The sequence below is a fragment of the Bombus affinis genome, chromosome 11 (assembly GCF_024516045.1).
Source record: "Bombus affinis isolate iyBomAffi1 chromosome 11, iyBomAffi1.2, whole genome shotgun sequence".
Taxonomy (NCBI): Eukaryota; Metazoa; Arthropoda; class Insecta; order Hymenoptera; family Apidae; genus Bombus; species Bombus affinis.
Genome location: NC_066354.1, coordinates 441,853 through 461,842, shown reverse-complemented (window position 1 = coordinate 461,842; position 19,990 = coordinate 441,853). Strand labels below are relative to the sequence as shown.

At 38.9% G+C, this 19,990-nt stretch overlaps 1 protein-coding gene across 1 annotated transcript; it reads right to left on the bottom strand.

The window, feature by feature from the left end:
• Window positions 1–9,452: 9,452 nt before the first annotated feature.
• On the bottom strand, window positions 9,453–17,024 carry LOC126922059 (cytochrome P450 6B1-like). The gene is made up of 5 exons (XM_050734255.1): window positions 16,491–17,024; window positions 13,908–14,430; window positions 10,286–10,507; window positions 9,835–10,086; window positions 9,453–9,696 (listed from the first exon to the last, which is right to left on the bottom strand). Exons 1-5 carry the CDS (start codon window positions 16,827–16,829, stop codon window positions 9,521–9,523), a joined length of 1,512 nt encoding a protein of 503 aa, XP_050590212.1. The 5' UTR covers window positions 16,830–17,024; the 3' UTR covers window positions 9,453–9,520.
• Between the last annotated feature and the right edge of the window lie 2,966 nt (window positions 17,025–19,990).

Here is a 19,990-nt window from a genome sequence, read left to right as displayed (position 1 = left end):
TGTTTAGCTAACGTGAGGACCCGCAATAAATCTTAAGATTTAGTCAAGCAAAGTCCTTCATATAGACAAGCAGTCTTTGTTGCAACTACGGGAAGATAGGAGAAACCTATCTTCCACGAGCGATGCCCCCCATCAACAACCTCCCCTCTAGGGCGGCCAGCTTCTCTTTCAAAACGCCGATATGGAGATCAACCAATTAGGAACAGCGCTAATTTCCTTCACCTTTGGAACGAAAGCTTTCTTTGACGAATCCGAGGATCTCATGTCCTTAGACCCACCCATTATAGTTTTCCTCGACGGCATCGTCGAGACGGAGAGTTACTCTCCGGTACGATCTCGACGACGATTCAAGTAACTCTCAGATACGTAGCGATTGCCCCATGCATTAACATTGAGTACAACTTAGACGCTAAAGAAGAGTAGAGTTCGTCATCCCGTTGACCGTGGATTCGTTATTGAGCCTAGGATCATTGTCATTAGCTTCTCGAGTATCTAATTATCGCGATTACTTGTCTAATTCCATCATAGTCATATTTGCACTAGTAAATATCTCCTCTATTGCATAATGATCACGTCTAGCGCCAATAGGGATTCGTTTCACGCCCTTAACCCTAACTCTAATCTTAATGCCAACCCGACATATATATATGTCGGAGATGAAAGAACACCGGAGCCTCCCCTTTGGAGCGTTGGGAGGACCCCTTAGTGCTGTAATCCAGATTTCACCATAGCCGCACTAAGAAACTGTTGTCATTCGATTTGACTGCACTTATTTGAGATTTATGATAGTGAGCTTGGGCTCCAGTTCGCTGTTGAGTGCCGAAGCGTACAGACGTGTCTCTAGTGCCCAGTGAAGTTCGAAAACAACACGTGTCACCCAACCGTCGAAAGTGAACATAACGTGCTCCTATCCTTCCAAGTGTTTCCTATCCGCCAGAGAGAAGAAAAGCCTACGCAGCTAACCCCTACCCGAACCTTGCCTCATAGCCTCACGACTAGTTATTTATATTGAAATAGCTAGCTCGATGATGGCCCAGCATTCACCACCAGGCTCGCCCACGCAAACTTACAACTACCCCGCACTACTCCCCCCGTGGCAGAAGTGCAGCAGATCTCCACGCGCCAACGATGCCAATAAGGCGAAAAAACGTAAAATTGAACCACCAAATACAAACTCAAACCAACAGCAAACAACACAATTCAACACCCACAATAGGTTCGCAATACTTGAATCCACAAACAACGCCATGGAAATCGCAGGCCCGCCACCAAACCAACAAGCACAGAGAAGCCCTCCTCCCCCACCAATATTTGTTAATGATGTCATCGACATCCAGACAATGACCAAGTCCTTAGAGAGAGATATCTCCAAGGAGGACTATAACCTGAAGATAACCAACAATCAAGTAAAAATCCTGCCGACAAATCCAGAAGCTTACAGGAAGCTCACCAAGACACTCCGGGCCCTGAACGCCAACTTCCACACCTACCAACTCAAAGAAGAAAGACCTTTTCGGGTGGTGCTACGAAACATTCACCACTCCGCAGACATCGACGAACTAAAAATAGAACTATCGAAACTCGGCCACGAAGTCACCAATGTCAGCAATATAAGGCATAGAGTCACAAAAGACCCGCTATCCCTATTTTTCATTGATTTAAAACAGAAACCAAACAACAAGGAAATCTACAATATCAGTCGCCTAATGAACGCCATCGTTAAATTCGAACCACCGCAAACCAAAAAGGAGATAGTCCAATGCAAAAGGTGCCAAAGATATGGGCACACACAGAAATACTGCAACCACACCTTCCGCTGCGTCAAATGTGCAGGTACACACCCCACCGACCAGTGCAGGAAATCACCGGAAACCCCAGCGAAGTGCATCCACTGTCAAGGTGATCATCCTGCCAACTACAAAGGCTGCTCAGCCTACAAAACCCTGTACTCAAGCAAATACCCCAAACTTAGAACAAAAGAGGAAAATTACCAAACACCCAGCTCGCCGAAATCCACCGTAATCCCAATCCCCCCAACCAATCAAACACCCAGCCCTATCAAACTCACCACTCCCTCAAACTCCTATGCCCAAGCGGTACAAGGCACTCAAAATACACCAAATAGCCACAGGGATCCTCCCCAAAATAGTGCCCCCAACCCACCTAATACAGACAACGTCTCAAGGCTTGAAAAGCTAATAGAAAAACAATCAGAGCAAATAAACAATTTGCTATCGCTATTAACATTCATCATGGATAAACTAATACGCCCCGACACAAAATAAAACCAATGCGAATAGCTCTGTGGAACGCCAACGGTCTAGCTCAGCACAAATCCGAACTAGAACTATTCTTAAAACAACAGCAAATCGATGTTATGCTCATATCCGAAACCCACTTCACCGACAAAAACTACCTCAAAATACACGGCTACAACTTCTATCACACCCAACACCCCAGCGGAAAGGCTCACGGCGGCACCGGAATCATAATCAAGTCAAACATCAAGCACTACGAACTTCAAACATTCCAGAAAGACTACCTCCAAGCAACAAACGTAGCAATAGAAGACTGTCATGGTACAATCACCACCTCAGCTGTATACTGCCCTCCCAGACACTCCATCGCCAAAGAAGACTTTGACCACTTCCTGGACACCCTGGGCAACAGATTCATAGCCGGAGGAGACTACAACGCTAAACACACCCAATGGGGTAGCAGACTGGTTACAGTAAGAGGCAAAAACCTCCTCAACAGCATAATAACCAACAACCTCAACTACCTTACCACATACGAACCCACACACTGGCCCACCGACACAAACAAAATACCCGATTTCCTTGATTTCTTCATAACCAAAAATATCTCGCCAAGACACGTCCAAATCAATTCCTCGGCCGATCTCTCCTCTGATCATTCCCCCGTGATAGTAACAGTCAGTTCAACTATCATCGAGAATACACCTAATGGCTCCATTCATAACCAACACACCAACTGGCAGCTCTTTAGAGAAGTCTTTACCCGCACAACTTCAGCCTCAACCTCACTAAAAACCAATGACGAAATCGAAGCAGCCACGGAATACCTAAATGCGAGCATAATAAACGCTATCCGCGTCTCCACACAGGCAAAAACGTCCATCAGCAATCACGAATACCCCCAGTACATATTAAAAAAAATAGCAGAAAAACGTAGACTAAGAAGGGTATGGCAGACCCATAGAACACCGGAGGACAAACGCAAACTAAACAACGCAACTAGAGAACTATCCAAAACCATAAAGAACTACAATAACGACCGCTTTCACAAATATCTCGCCAGCCTGTCCCCCACAGCCGACTCAAACTACTTACTATGGAAAGCCTCCAGGAAACTCACGCGCCCCCCACAAATAATACCTCCAATCCGCCGCCCGCAGGGTGGATGGGCGCGTAGCCCTATAGAAAAAGCCAACCTATTTGCTAAACACTTGACTGAAGTATTCCAACCCCATTCCTCCATAGCTGCAGCGGACGTCACCGAATACCTGCACACTCCCTTCCAAATGTCCCCTCCTATTCAACCCTTCACTTCTGCAGAGATCATAGAAGCAATCAGTCGCCTAAACCCCGAGAAAGCAGCAGGTCACGACCTAATAGGAAATAAAGCAATCAAGGAACTCCCCATAAAAGGGATCGCACTCATCGCATCAATCTTTAACGCCATCCTCCGCCTTGAACGCTTTCCTAAGGCGTGGAAAATCTCACTAATCACCCTCATCCCCAAACCCGGTAAACCAATATATGAAGCCAGCTCCTATCGCCCAATCAGTCTCTTGCCTACCCTGTCTAAACTATTCGAGAGGATGCTCACGAATCGTCTCCTTCCACTCCTAGAAGAATTGAAAACTCTCCCAGATCACCAATTCGGCTTCCGAAAACAACACTCAACAGTAGAGCAAATCCACCGCATAACCCACATGATCAGCCAAACCCTTGAAAAGAAAAAATACTGCTCAGCCGTATTCCTAGACATCCAACAGGCATTCGATAAAGTATGGCATGAAGGGCTACTCTACAAGCTTAAAAAAATCCTACCCCACCCATACTACTCCATCTTAAAATCCTACCTTACCAACAGACAATTCATAGTTAAATGTCTAGGCGCCACTTCCGCAACATTCCCAATAGAATCCGGCATACCGCAAGGTAGTGTCCTCGGACCCCTACTATTCTCCATCTACACTCCCGACTTACCCATATCACACGAGGTAACAATAGCAACATTTGCCGACGACACAGCACTATTAGCTACCCACGCAGACCTGGCAATTGGCTCATCCACTCTCCAGCGAAGTCTCGACTCCATGGAAAAGTGGTTCCAAAAATGGGGTTTTAAAATAAACGAAAAAAAATCCTCCCATGTAACCTTCACGCTCCGAAAACAAACCTGCCCCCAGGTCACCATTAACAACACAATAATCCCAAGCAAGGACTCCGTAAGATACCTGGGCATGACCCTGGACCGGAGGCTAACTTGGAAAAAACGTATCTCAGAGAAATCAAAGCAATTAAAGGAAAAACTAAGAAAATTCTATTGGCTCGCGGGCCGACGCTTCAAACTAAACATACAGAACAAAATAACCCTCTACAAGGCCGCAATAAAACCTGTCTGGACCTACGGAATCCAACTATGGGGAACAGCAAGTAACTCCAACATTGAAATACTCCAACGCTTCCAATCGAAAACGCTAAGATCCCTATTAAATGCACCCTGGTATGTTACCAACGAAACAATCCACCGAGACCTCAAGATACCTACAGTCAAAGATGAAATACACAAGTTCAGAAGGAGATATAACACAAGAGTCAACAACCACCACAACCCACTAGTCACCCAACTACTGGACACGACGGACCAGATCCGCAGACTAAAAAGAAAATACCCACTAGATTAAATCCTTAGTCCTACTAGAATCAACAATATAAAGCTATTATAATCCATGTCATTGTATCACGCCAAACTAAGTTACTGAAAATTCTCAACGAGAATTGATTGTAAATATTCTAATAAATAAAAAAAAAACCTATTCTTACAGTTTGCTGGTGAGTGCCGAAGCGTGCAGACGTGTGTCCAGTGCCCTGAAGTTCACAAAACTCCACGTGACGCCCATCTGTCGAAAGCGAATCCAACAAACCTAGCTAAGGGTTAACAGCCTCTCGACTAGTTCTTTCATACTGAATTAACTAGCTCGATGATGGCCCTAACATTCCAAACAGGCTCTCCGGAGCTAAATTATAACACCGCCGTTCTTCCTCCCCCGTGGCAAAGAGGCAACACATATCTCTTTGCAAACGACCATCACACGAAAAAACGCAAGCTGGAACCAATCAAGACAAATGTGAACAAGAGTCAAGCTAAACTACCAGCGAGCCAAGTGACCACCTTCAACATATTCTCAATACTGGAGACTACGGAAGACTCCATGAATACAACCGAAACGGTAAATAATCTCCATACCCAAAGAATTCCCCCTCCCCCGCCAATATTCATTGACGACGTAATCGACATTCAGACAATGATAAGGATCATTGAAAAAGATATCAGCAAAGAGGACTACAAGTTAAAAATTAACAACAACCACGTGAAAATTCTGCCGACCCACCCAGACGCCTATAGAAAATTAACTAAGTTGCTAAAAACCTTGAATGCAAAATTCCACACATATCAGCTCTAGCAAGAAAGACCTTTTCGTGTGGTGCTACGCAATATCCACCACTCAGTCGACCTAGACGAACAAAAGTTCGAACTTCAAACACTTGGCCACGAAGTAACCAACATCAATAACATTAGACATAGAGTCACAAAAAATCCCCTATCCCTATTTTTCGTAGATTTAAAACAAAAAGGAAATAACAAAGAAATCTACAACGTCAACCGGCTGATGAACTCCATAGTTAAGATCGAGCCACCTCTTGTAAAGAAAGAAATAGTACAATGCAAAAGGTGCCAAAGGTACGGCCACACGCAGAAATACTGCAATCATAACTTCCGGTGCGTAAAATGTGCAGATAGTCACCCCACTGACCAATGCACTAAATCCCCTGAAACCCCCGCGAAGTGCATCCACTGTCAAGGAGAGCATCCTGCGAACTACAAAGGATACTCAGCCTATAAAACGCTACATAATATCAAGTATCCAAAACAAAGAACCAAGGAGATTACCATACAGGAACCAAGACCTCAAAAACTCACCACACCATCAATATCCTATGCGCAGGCAACACAAGGAAACGTAAACAACTCGAAAACCCACAGTGAACACAAGAAAATAGTGCTCCCACCCCACAAAACACAGACAACTTCACCAGACTCGAAAAACTTATCGAGAAGCAATCTGAGCAAATTAACAACTTGCTGTCACTTCTCACACTCTTCATGGACAAATTCATACGCACAGAAGCAAAATAAAACCAATGCGAATAGCTCTGTGGAACGCCAACGGTCTAACTCAGCACAAATTTGAACTAGAACTATTCTTAAAACGATGTATTGCTCATATCCGAAACCCACTTCACCGACAAAAACTACCTCAAAATACACGGCTACAACTTCTACCATATGCAACATCCCAGTGGAAGGCACACGGCGGCACCGTAATCATCATCAAATCCAGCATTAAGCACTACGAGCTTCCATCATTCCAGAAAGACTACCTTCAAGCCACAAGCGTAGCAATAGAAGACTGCCATGGTACAATCAACACCTCAGTAGTATACTGCCCTCCCAGACACTCGATTGCAAAAGAGAACTTCGACAGCCTATTGGACGCCATAGGCAATAGATTCATAGCTGGAGGGGACTATAACGCCAAACATACCCAATGGGGCAGCAGACTTGTCACAGCAAGAGGCAAAAACCTCCTGAAAAGCATAACCACCAACAATCTCAACTACCTCACCACATATGAACCCACATACTGGCCCACTGACACTAACAAAATCCCCGATTTACTCGACTTCTTCATAACCAAAAATATCTCGCCCAGATACGTCGAAATCAACTCCTCGACTGAACTCTCTTCCGACCACTCCCCCGTAATAGCAACAGTCGGTTCAGCAATAATCGAGAACCCACCTAATGGCCTTATTCACAACCAACTCACCCACTGGCACCTCTTTAGAGAAATCTTTAACCGCTCAACCTCTGCCTCATTCTCACTAAAAACAAAGACAGATATCGAAACTGCCACAGAATACCCAAACATGAGCATAATAAACGCCATCCGCTCCTCAACACCAACTAAGACCTCTATCAGTAAACACGAATATCCCCATTACATATTAAAAAAAATTACAGAAAAACGAAGAATAAGAAGAGTATGGCAAACCCATAGAACACCGGACGACAAACGCAAGCTAAACAACGCAACCAGGAAGTTAACCAAAATCATTAAAAAATTCAAAAATGACTGTTTCCAGAAGTACCTCGTCAATTTGTCCCCCTCTGCCGACTCCAACTACTCACTATGGAAGGCTCCCAGGAAACTCATGCGTCCCCCGCAAATAATCCCACCAATTCGCTGTCCGCAAGGCGGATGGACACGAAGCCTTATAGAAAAAGCCAACCTCTTCGCCAACTACCTATCCAACATTTTTAAACCACATTCCTCCAATACCGCTCCGGAAATAACAGAATACCTGCATTCTCCCTTCCAAATGTCTCTCCCCATTAAACCTTTCACCTCTCTAGAGGTTAATGAATTAATCCATCGTCTGAACCCTAGGAAAGCACCGGGACATGATCAAATAAGTAACAAAGCAATCAAGGAACTACCAGCAAAAGGGATTGCACTCATTTCTTCAATCTTCAACGCAATTCTTCGCCTTGAATACTATCCCAAAACGTGGAAAACGTCACAAATTACGCTCATCCCTAAACCCGGAAAACAAATACACGAAATAGCTCCTATCGCCCAATTAGTCTTCTACCCACTTTGTCAAAACTATTCGAAAAGTTGCTAACGAATGGACTCCTTCCACTAATAGAGGATCTGAAAACTCTGCCAGATCATCAATTCGGCTTTCGGAAGCAGCGTTCCACAATAGAGCAAATCCACCGAATGACACACAATATCAGCCAAACCCTTGAAAAGAAAAAATACTGCTCAGCGGTATTCCTTGATATTCAACAGGTATTCGACAAAGTATGGCATGAAGGGCTTCTTTACAAACTTAAAAAAGTCCTACCACACGCTTACTACTCCATCCTAAAGTCCTACCTAACCAGTAGGCAATTCATAGTTAAATACGCAGACGCCATTACCACAATTTTCCCAATAGAAGTGAGCATACCCCAAGGCAGTGTCCTCGGGCCCCTTCTATTCTCCATCTACACTGCCGACTTACCAATATCAACAGAAATAACTAAAGCGACATTTTCTGACGACACAGCGCTATTAGCTTCCCACGTAGACCAAATAATTGCTTCATCCACCCTCCACCGAATTCTCGACTCTATGAAAAAGTGGTTTCATAAATGGGGCTTCAAAAGTAATGAAAATAAATCCACAAACCCTCATGCCACGAAAACAAACCTTTTCTCAGGTGACAATTAACAATATAGCAATTCCTAACAAGGACACAATCAGATATCTGGACATGACTCTGGGCAGGAGATTAACATGGATGCAGCACATCATAGACAAATGTAAGCAACTCAAGGATAAACTTAAAAAATTCGACTGGCTCACTGGCCGACGCTCCAACTTAAGCATGCAGAACAAAATTACACTGTATAAGACCATAATAAAACCTGTCTGGACCTACGGAATCCAACCATGGGGAACAGGAAGTGATTCCAACATTGAGATACTTCAACGCTTCCAATCGAAAACGCTAAGATCCCTAATAAATGCACCCTGATATGTTACCAACGAAGCAATACATCACGACCTCAAGATACCCACAGTCAAAGAAGAAATAACAAATTATAGCAATAGATATAGCAAAAGAGTCAACAAACATCGGAATTATTAATAAATTATATTATTACTGAATTACTAAATTACTAAAATACTTTACTAAATTACTAAATTACTAAATTACCCCTAATTACTAAATTACTTAATACGTCGGACCAGATCCGCAGGCTTAAAAAAACACTATCCGTTAGACCTAAGCACAAGATTCAACTAGATATTTTCTAATAAGTAATATTTACTTATTCATAATATTATTATTTATGAATTATACCTATCTATAATAAGTTGATAAGTTTATTAACTTATTATAAATAATTAGCCATGTCACTGCGTCACGCCAGAGAAATCTACTAAAAATTCTCAATGCGAGAATTGATTGTAAAATACTTGTAAATAAAAAAAGATACGTTACTATTCAGTCAACTTGTCAATATATAGTAAAAGAATTATAAATATACAGAGCAAAGAAGGAAAAGAAAGAAATATAGAATATAATAATAATTGCTGCTATTTAGTAGTTATTAAAATATGTTAGAAATGAAATAATCATAATCGCTTTTATGCTGTTGCAACCTTCGACATTTTCAGGTATATTCCATCAGCGGGTTGGAGAAGGAACAATGGTCTCTTATCAGGTTTATATACTTTGCGAGTCTTCTCACATACTTCGACCTTGAATTTCGACAAGATGGTGACCATTCCTACCTCCAACTGTTTCTTTGCCAATCGTATGCCTGAAAGAAATATTATTTGATATTGCTATTAAGATATTTGAAATTATTATTATTATTAAGATCACTTGAAAATTATTGATTTCAAAATTCATAATTTAGGAACATTTTATTAGTTTTCTTTATAAAAACGTTTCTTACCACTGCAGTGTCTTGGACCATCTCCAAATGGTAAGTGAGCCATTGCATGTCTGGTTTTAATATTTTCATCGGAAAATCTATCAGGATCGAACACTTCCGGATTTGGATAGATTTCTGCGTCTTTCTGAATTGCATAAACAGGTAGGAAGATTTGTTGACCCTTCGGTACGGTGACTTTTGTTCCTGAGAATGTGTAGGTTTCCATCGCTGTTCTTGACAGCCATTGGATTACTGGATACTTCCTTAAAGTTTCTATTAATAAATATATAGTAGTTAGGTATATTGAATACACTTGGCCATGAAAGATAATAATTTTTCAATTTTAGGTAGTAACTGGAAATTAAGAATTAAAAATTACGCATCAATGCATTAAAAAATAATTTCAAATGAATTAATAATAGGTTCCATCATGAAATGACGTTTTAATGAAAACTGTAACAATTACATATACCTAGTAGGCACGCATTTAAATATTTCATTTCGCATATTCCGTCATAAGTGATTTCCCCATTATATTTCTTTAAGATACTTTGGATTTCCTCTCGGAGTTTGTCTTGAACTGTTTGGTTCCATGCAAGTTCGTACAAAGCGTTGCTGATCGTCAATGAGGAATTTCCGAAGCCAGCAAGGAAGAAAAGCTGAGCCTGAGATGCCAGGAACAAACTATCCGCTTCTGTAAATAATATAGTAACCGTATTTATTTGTTGAATTTATTTACAATGATGAAACCGGAAAATACGACTATTTAGAGTTATTTCTTAATCTAGTAATGTAATACAACTAAAACAACTAAATTGATACAACTAATCAATTTGCAATTCACAACTCACTACAATCGACAACTCGCAACTAACTAACTTTCCCCATCGAGTCATCCATTTATCACAGTTTTCGTACTCCCATCACATACACATGTTCCGCAGCCATCCATGACCAACGATAGTCACGTACGCCTTTTCCAAGTTCTTTTTTTTTGTGCTTTACAATTTGTCCAGCTGAGCATTTAGTAAATTTTTCTAGCACTTTATTACTATATAACACGTGGATGGTTATCCCCAGCGGGATACCATTTTACAGTTTTTCTATTTCTTTAACAAGATCGGTGGAATGTTTTGTTCTTAGCCTTCTTTTGATATGGGTTTTGCACGTTTCAGCAGCCAGCTGGTTTGGATGTGTTACCGTTTTTTCCTTGTATTTTCTTGTGTACTTGCCGATTTCTTTTTTAACCGTTGGTATTTTTAGATCCTTGCGTATATCCTCGTTTCTGATATACCATAGGGCGTTGACTGTTGTTCTGAATATCTTCGATTGTAGCGACTGTAGTTTATTTATATGACTCATTACTGCTGTCACCCAGTGGTATTCCGTACGTTCAAATTGATTTTACTCTCGTTCTGTAAATTTTTAGTTTATTTTCCATGCTGAGTTTAGAGTTTCGACTAGTTAGCCAGTATATCGGTCTTCTTTTTATCCGTGTTTTGTCTATAATCGATTTAGTATGTTACTTGCATGTAAGTTGTGTGTCGAAATGGATTTAACTTGCCTTGTTTGTGTCATGAGCGTGTCATTCATTTGGATATTTGATGGTTTCCGTTTTGGTAGTGTAAATGTAATATGGTTACATTTACTGGGGTTTGCTTTCATTTCTTTATCTTACAACCATTTTTCTATCTTAGTGATATCCTCTTGTAGTAACGTGACTGCTGTTTCTGGATTAGTGTGCCTGACTAGTACAGTCGTATCGTCCACAAATATCAATATTTTGCCGTTGGTAGCTGTTGATATGTTGGCCCTGTATGGTGTATATAACATTGGTTCTAAGACGTTTCCTTGAGGTACACCTGCCTCGATGTCTTTAACTTCAAAATATATGTCCTTTATTTTTACTACAAAGGTTCTATTGCTTAGGTATGATTTGAGTAAGTGGTGGATTTGTTCAGGGAAATGTTTTTTGATTGTTTGTAAAAGGCTTTCATGGTTCACTTTGTCAAATGCTTTCTCGATGTCCATGAAGAGGGCTGTACAGTATTGTTTCTTTTCTATCGCTAGTAAAATTTCGTTGACGAGCCCGTGCATTTGCTCTGTCATGTTTGTGTTTGTTTCTGAATCCTAATTGGTGATGTGGTATTAATTTTGCTTTCACCATTGTTGGTTTTAGGCGATCGCATATTATTTTCTCTAGTATTTTCGAAAACACAGGAAGTAGTGATATTGGCCTGTATGATGCAGTTTGGTGTGGGTCTTTGCCTGGCTTAGGTAACATTATTATGATCTGTGCTAGCTTCCATAGATTAGAACAGTATTGTTGAATATTATTATGATTAAACGCAATGCTTTTGGAGGAAGGTTTTTCAAGATTTACCTTAATTTCTTGTGCTGTTGTATTAGGTATGGTGTAGTGCTTGTTAGTTGGAGTACTAATATTTTGCGCATCTTCGTCTGAATGGCATTTGGTTCTACTGTTGTTAATAATATGTGGAGTAAATGTGTTACAAAGGTGGTTGGAAAATTCTGCAGCTTGCTCTTTGTTGCTTCTAGTCCATGTATTGCCTGCTTTCTTGATTGCTGGGATTAGTTTTATTGGCTTCTTTATTTTGTTCGTGGCTTTCCATAAAGAATAGTTGGCATTCTCGTATGCAGAGAGTGTTTCTATGAATCTTGAGAAGTCGTTAATATTATGATCTTTTATTTCACTTTTTATTTCCTTTGCGAGTTTGTTTACATGTCTTTTGTTTTCACGTTTCCTCCATTTTGCTTTTGCTTTCTTTTTTTCTCTGATTTTGTCATGGACGTCTGTTGGAATTATTTTTATTTGCCTGTTGTTTGGTTTATAAATAGTAGTTGCCCATGCTGTTTCTTCTATAATTTCTGTCAATGTTGTTATTGCCTGTTCGATGTGTTCGGGTGTCTTTAGTGGAATATTGCAGTTGATTTTGCTCTCGATTAGTTCTTTAAATATTTACCATTTGATGGTTTTATTGCAAAGCGACTGTGGTTTGCTTGTTTATTCTATTATTATCGGTGTATGATCGGAGCTAAGCTCAAGGCTGGGTGTTATTTTTAATTTGTTCGCGTTTAGTCCCTTTAAAACTGCAAAATTAAGCAAATCAGGAGTTTTGTTTAGATCTGTCGGCCAATATGTTTTCCTGTGGACAATATGTTGGGATTACGTATTGTAACATATTTTTCTAGTCTTCTACTTCGAGGTGTGTTAATTCTTGAGCCCCATATCGTGTGCTTTGCATTGAAGTCTCCCGCTGCGATGTATTTGTCACCTAAGGATTAAAATTACTCTTCCCATTTTTGTAATGCCATTTTGTGTCGCGGTTGTGCATATACTACTGACGTTTGGAAGTAATTGCCATTAATTTGTATTTTAACGGTGGTTGCTTGAACGTGTTTCTGACTGATATAGCTATGTAAGTGGTGTTTAATATCGTTTCTTATTATCACTGTGGCCTCTCGATGTGCTCTTCTTAAGAAGGTGTCCTGAATTAGAATGTTCTAAAACAGCGTCTTTTTGTGCTTTTCTTTAGAAGAGAAAGAAAGAAACGAGGTTATTGAATTTAGAGGTATGGTTTTATAATATATTTAACGAATACAAAAAAATTTTTTTACAGTAAAAAAAATTATAACAGATTTCTAAGCCTATTTCATGGGCTGCAGTTTTCAAACGGCGTGAAAGATCTACCTTGTGCAATAAAAGCAGCTTTTATTCGATACAGTTCTGCATATGTTTAAAAACATTTTAAATCCTTATAAATAAAATAATAAGAAGTTTATGATATAAATATATTTCGCATCTTCTTTCTCTCCCTCCCTCTCACTCTCTCTCTCTCTCTCTCTCTCTTTCAATTTTTTCTTCTTCTTATAATTAATATTATGACACACTAATTCTAAACAGTAATATGTAAAAGATCATCAAAATTTAAAACTTAGTTTTTATTATATAATCTTCAGGTACTTCAAGTTATACTAGCACATAATAAAAAATCAATTTCTCATTTACTCTATACTTTACCATATTTATATGGATTCTGCATAAATAATTATGTACATATTTGCAAACTTACCTTTAAGGTTAATTTTCTCGGGGTGTTGTCTCAAATCTGCCAAAATATCGATAACATCATTTGTATGAACATTATTCTGAATTCTGTAATCCATAGCTTCTCTGGTGGCTGTTTCAAAGAAATTGATAACTTCATGATCAGTGAATAAGCGACCAAAAATTCTGAATAGGAATGGATATTCCCTCAATCTATCCGTGAGAAATTGTTCGATGTTTGTGTCAAGAGCTTTCTTTCCCATTTTACGAAACTGACAGTTCTCATCCGTTATAGCATTCGTCTGAATACTAAACGCGCAGGCAGCGATCACGTCAATGGTGAATTTCGCGGCAGTATCACGAAATTCAATCGGTTCGCCCTTTTCTGCTAATTTCTCTAGGTACTTATCATAACTGTTTGCACAGTCTGTCATCAAATGGAACATTTCCTTTAGCTTTCCTGACGAGAAGAAGGGTGAAAGTTTGATTCTTAGAGGTCTCCATCTTTCTGCTTCCAGTCTGAAGATTTGCTCAGATAATGGCTCGACCTGTAAAATTACAAGAATTTTACTTGTTTGTTATATGTGGTATGAAAGATAAGCCGGAAACAATATTAATACAATTATATAGGTTATAGTTAATATAAATAAATATATTATTATTCGACTATTCAGCGGCTACAATGCAGGTACCACAAGTAACGCGATTACGACAAGAATTAAAATGATTCTGGTATAATCGGAGATTCCCATTTGATACTATAAATTACAAAATATTATAGGTTGAATCAAAATCAAAATTATAGGTAAATCTTCGTTAATTTTTGCTAACAATAAGAAACATTTTGTACTTTTATAGATTTTGCACTTCTGTAAATAAACGATAAAATGTACCTATTATGGTTAAAGAAGATACTCTTACATAAGATATTGATATTTAGTTGATGTTATGTAATAGACGAACCAACATCATAACAATGTCGCAATTGATAAATTTCGTATAAGTAGATATGTTCGGTTCATCGTTATTGCAAGAATTTCAACAAGCGCACATATACAAAGGTTAATATCTACAAAGATATAGACTAGTATCTAATAAGGTCCAAAAACCTTGAGTTGTTGATAGCTTTAATTTAGATAATTTAATTTAGATTACGATAGATTAGTGAATACTTTGACAGAAATAATTATTTGCATTAAAGTTTTAAATAATTTCATTATACAACTTTGATATAAGTTTAGTAATTGTTTTAAATGACAAATAATGGTTTCAATTATAATATCTAACTGCTTCCGGTTTCTGGGTACATGTACTTGGATAATACTTTTTTACTATAAAGTAATAATAGGAAATTTATAATATAAATATATTTCGCATCTTTTTCTCTCCCTCCCTATATATATAAATGCTAATACGAATAATTGTTACAATAATGTATAACACCAACAATTTGTTAAAAATAATATAGTGAATGTGTATTCATTTGTGAATACTGAATTCTAAATTCAATGGTGGGAAATTTTTTCTCTTTGAAACTACTCTTTAATTTACGTATCTTTGCACATTACGTATGCAAATTACAAAAGTTGTTTATTCGTATCGTTAATATGAACAAACACATCGTTTGTTTTCACTTATACATCATTTCGTAGCAAAATATAGTAATAAGTATGTGGAATTTATAATTTATAACAAACTAATGTATCTAACAAATAAAGATTTGCTTAAAAACAGAATGTAAAAAATCATTATAGTCGCATTACTGACTATAAAGTACGAAATTTGCAATAAACGGGTCATAACAGATAAAGTATAATCACACGTAAACAAAAATATTGAACTTTTTACCTTCTTTACCAATAGCATATTTTTAAAAATAATAATGTATTTCTATTTGTGTGAGAAAGTTTATTTCATTTCTATCTAATTTAAAACAACGTGTACGCCAACTCATTCAAGCTGTGAATAAGTGATTCACACAATAATAATTGCAAGTGTTATAGCAATTGGACGCGATTTCTATCAATACAAGTATTGCAAAGCAAATAAATACCAATAAATATAAGAATAAAATACCTCAATATTTTAGCTAATAAAACTAATCAATTTTGGCAAAGATCGCGGAATAAAAGTACAGTCACGCCATGAAACCTCATATATCGAATTTATGATTTTCTTGCCTGTCCATAGGCTATTATTATTATGTAATTCAGCTCATATCTTAGTCTCTGTTTTTCATATGAATTAGAGCGATTGCAAGAAATAAGACCGGAAAAATTGGACAAAATATTGAAACAACAGAAGTTTCAAATACGGTTTTAATATTCCCAACTTTTGTCTTACTTTGGTTTGTTTTTCCAAAATTTGTTTCACCAGCTATCAAACATACTGTATATTTGACTATTTTTATTTGTTCATTCTGGAACTTTTAACAAAATTTATTTAATAGCTACAACAGCTTTATTAGAATGAGCAATTTTCCAATAAACCCAATTATAATATAGCATGTAAAATCTCAATTACTTCATAAGATGTATATATCAATTATCATAATAATTATAAAATTAATGATTTGTTTCAGTAAAACATAAAATGTTAATACATATACCTCTCGTACGGCGCCATGCGTTCTTTGAGCAAACTTGTTAAAATCTTTAATAAGAACATCCTTGATCAAATCCAGATCTCTTAAAACTAACAGCGGTTCGTGACCTCCGTAGACTCCAACCATCGGTTCATCTCTAAATTCATTGTAGGCTTTTTGGAAACAGTCCATAGTCGAATCCTTTCCCAGAAGCACATCCTTGAAATTACCCAAAAACGGAAGAGGCTTTGGTCCTTTAACACCACGTTTTCGCCAGTAGTTTAACTTTATCATAGAATAGTAATAAAGCAGGATGAATACAGTGACAATTAATCCAATGGTCTCTATCATTAGCCAAGACATGATGATTTTGTTAAATTCTAATTTTTATCAAGTTGGAAGAAATTTTGCACAAGCACAAAGTCGATTCCCGAAAGGAATCTACAAAATTAACTTTTTCCCAGTTACTATACTTTCTTTAATGTTTCACTGTCCTGGTCTATTCGACGAAGTACCGAAGAATGTGGATCTGCTAATATAATTTGCGTCTTAAATACACCCAAATGTCGAAGTTTATCGAAATGTACGATATGTCTGTCTAAAGATGTATTCTGAATTTCGATAGCCCTGCGCTGCGTCGTAAAAACGACGTTTCAGTATCTTTCTGCGATCACGATCCCCGCTATGTTGTCGTGCAGACGATACTTGCTATATTCCATGCAGAAACGCGATAAAACAATGTAATTGATAACGTGTCATTTGTTTTTGTTATGAATAACGTACTTCTGCGTCAAGTAAAAATCTGTATTTTATATTTTATTATGAATGACGCATTTTTATCGCATTTTGAAGTATCAAGTCGTAAACTGTATTTCGACCACGATACACTAAACACAATACAACTGATTTCTGTTATATATGTACAGGTATACATACTTGCTAATATTATAATTATCTATTTTTATTATAATCGTGGATTAAAATGATATAAGCAAGAAGATGCGAGTCGATTAAAAAGAAGACATCTAACAAAGATCACTGACTGAGTAATTTTATAGCTAAATATGTAATTGTTACAGATACCTATACCGTTACATTTTAATATTTTATTAGGTCATCCCATATGTTCGTGTTGACTTTTATGTATACATTTCATGTGTCGATTTATAAACATACGGCGATAAGGGACCAATGCACTTGAAAAATGGGAAGAAGTTGTACAACGAGAGGGGGATTACATTTTTTCATGAAACTGAGAGGTATGTAAACAATTTTAACATATATAACCGCTCGAAAAACGGAACGAACTTATGGGATGACCTAATATAATCTGTATTGTCATTTTTTGCACACGCTATATATATATATATGTCGGGTTGGCGTTAAGGTTAGAGTTAGGGTTAAGGGCGTGAAACGAATCCCTATTGGCGCTAGACGTGATCGTTATGCGATAGAGGAGATATTTGCTAGTGCAAATATGACTATGATGGAATTGGACAAGTAATCGCGATAATTAGATACTCGAGAAGCTATTGACAATGATCCTAGGCTCAATAACGAATCCGCGGTCAACGGGATGACGGACTTTACCCTTCGTTAGCGTCTAAGTTACACTGTATGTTAGAGCAAGGGGCAATTATTACGTATACGAAAGACAGGTCGATTACTGATGAGATCGCACTAGAGAGTCTGTCTCCGTCGCGGTGACGCTGTCGAAGAAAACTATGATGGGTGTGTCTAAGGGCACGAGATCATCGGATTCGCGGAGAAAAGTCTTCGTTCGAAGGGTGAGGGAAATTGACGTTGCTGTTAATTGGTCAATTTCCATGTTGGTGGTTAGAGAATGATATTAGCTGTCCTTGGGGAAAGTTGCTAGCGAGAAGCGTCGTTCGTGGAAGGATAGATTTCTCTTATCTTCCCGTAGTTGGGGCACAGGCTATTTGTCTATTTGAGAGACTTTGTGTAATTGAAATTTAATATTCGTAGCGGGTCCTCGCCCAGCTAAACATATACTGTGAAGATGCGTTGGCATCTGGCAATCGTCTTACGACATATATATGTCGGAGATGAAAGAGCACCGGAGCCTTCTTCTCGGAACTTTGGGAAGACACCTAGTACTGTAATTTAGATTTCACCATAGCCGTATTAAGGAAACCGTTGTCATTCGATCCGACTGTACTTATTCGAGATTTATGATAGTGAGCTCGGGCTCGAGGCGACAACCAGTCGCCGAACGTAGTCGCGGTCAAGGGGATGAACGTTTTGTTTAACCAAGGCAGGAAGTAACTCTATAACTCTCCTTAAAAGAACTGCTTGGGACAGGGTGCGATGGTAAATGTCTCAATGGTTTCTGTCCCATGGCTCGCCTCACGCAGACTATGCTTCGAGTAAGACGATTACCAGATGTTGATGCGTCTCCACAGTACATGTTCGGCTAGCCCGAGGACCCGCTATAAATCTTAAGATCTATTTAACGAAAGTCCTTCAAACCGACAAACAGCCTTTGTTCCAACTACGGGAAAATTGGAGAAGTCTATTTTTCTCACGAACGACGCGACCCGATGGCGACTTTCTCTTAAGGGCGGCTAGCACCTTTCCCCAACCATCAACATGGAAATTGACCAATTAACAGTAACTCCAATTTCCCTCACTTTCCGAATGAAGACTTCTCTCCACCAATCCGATGATCTCGTACCCTTAGACACACCCATCATAGTTTTCCTCGACAGCGTCACCGTGATGGAGAGACACACTTTCGTACGATTTGAACGACGATACAAGTAATTCTCCGGTACGTAGTGCTTGTTCTGTGGCGACCTGAATATAACTTAGACTTCCACGAAATATACACGTTCGACATCCTGTTGACCGCGGATTCGTTACCGGACCCGAGGCCATTGTCATAGCGCCGCGAGTATCTAACATTGTGATTAATTACCAACGCTGTAATACCACTCACTTGTGCCAATAAACTCTACCATTGTTACACCGCATCGATGGCCAATATCAACGAAGATTCATCGAACACCTCCACCCCCAATCCTATCGTCCAGCCGACATATATATGTCGGGTTGGCGTTAAGATTAGAGTTAGGGTTAAGAGCGTGAAACGAATCCCTATTGACACTAGACGTGATCATTATGCAATAGAGGAGATATTTACTAGTGCAAATATGACTATGATGGAATTGGACAAGTAATCGCGATAATTAGATACTCGAGAAGCTAATGACAATGATCCTAGGCTCAATAACGAATCCAACGGGATGACGAACTCTACTCTTCTTTAGCGTCTAAGTTGTACTCAATGTTAATGCATGGGGCAGTCATTACGTATCTGAGTGGTACTTGAATCATCGTTGAGATCGTGCGGGAGAATGGTTCTCCATCGCGGTAACGCTGTCGAAGAAAACTAAGGTGGTTGTGCTTAAGGGCACGAGATCATCGGATTCGTGGAGAAAAGTCTTCGTTCGGAAAGTGAGGGAAATTGGCGTTACTGTTAATTGGTCAATTTCCATGTTGGT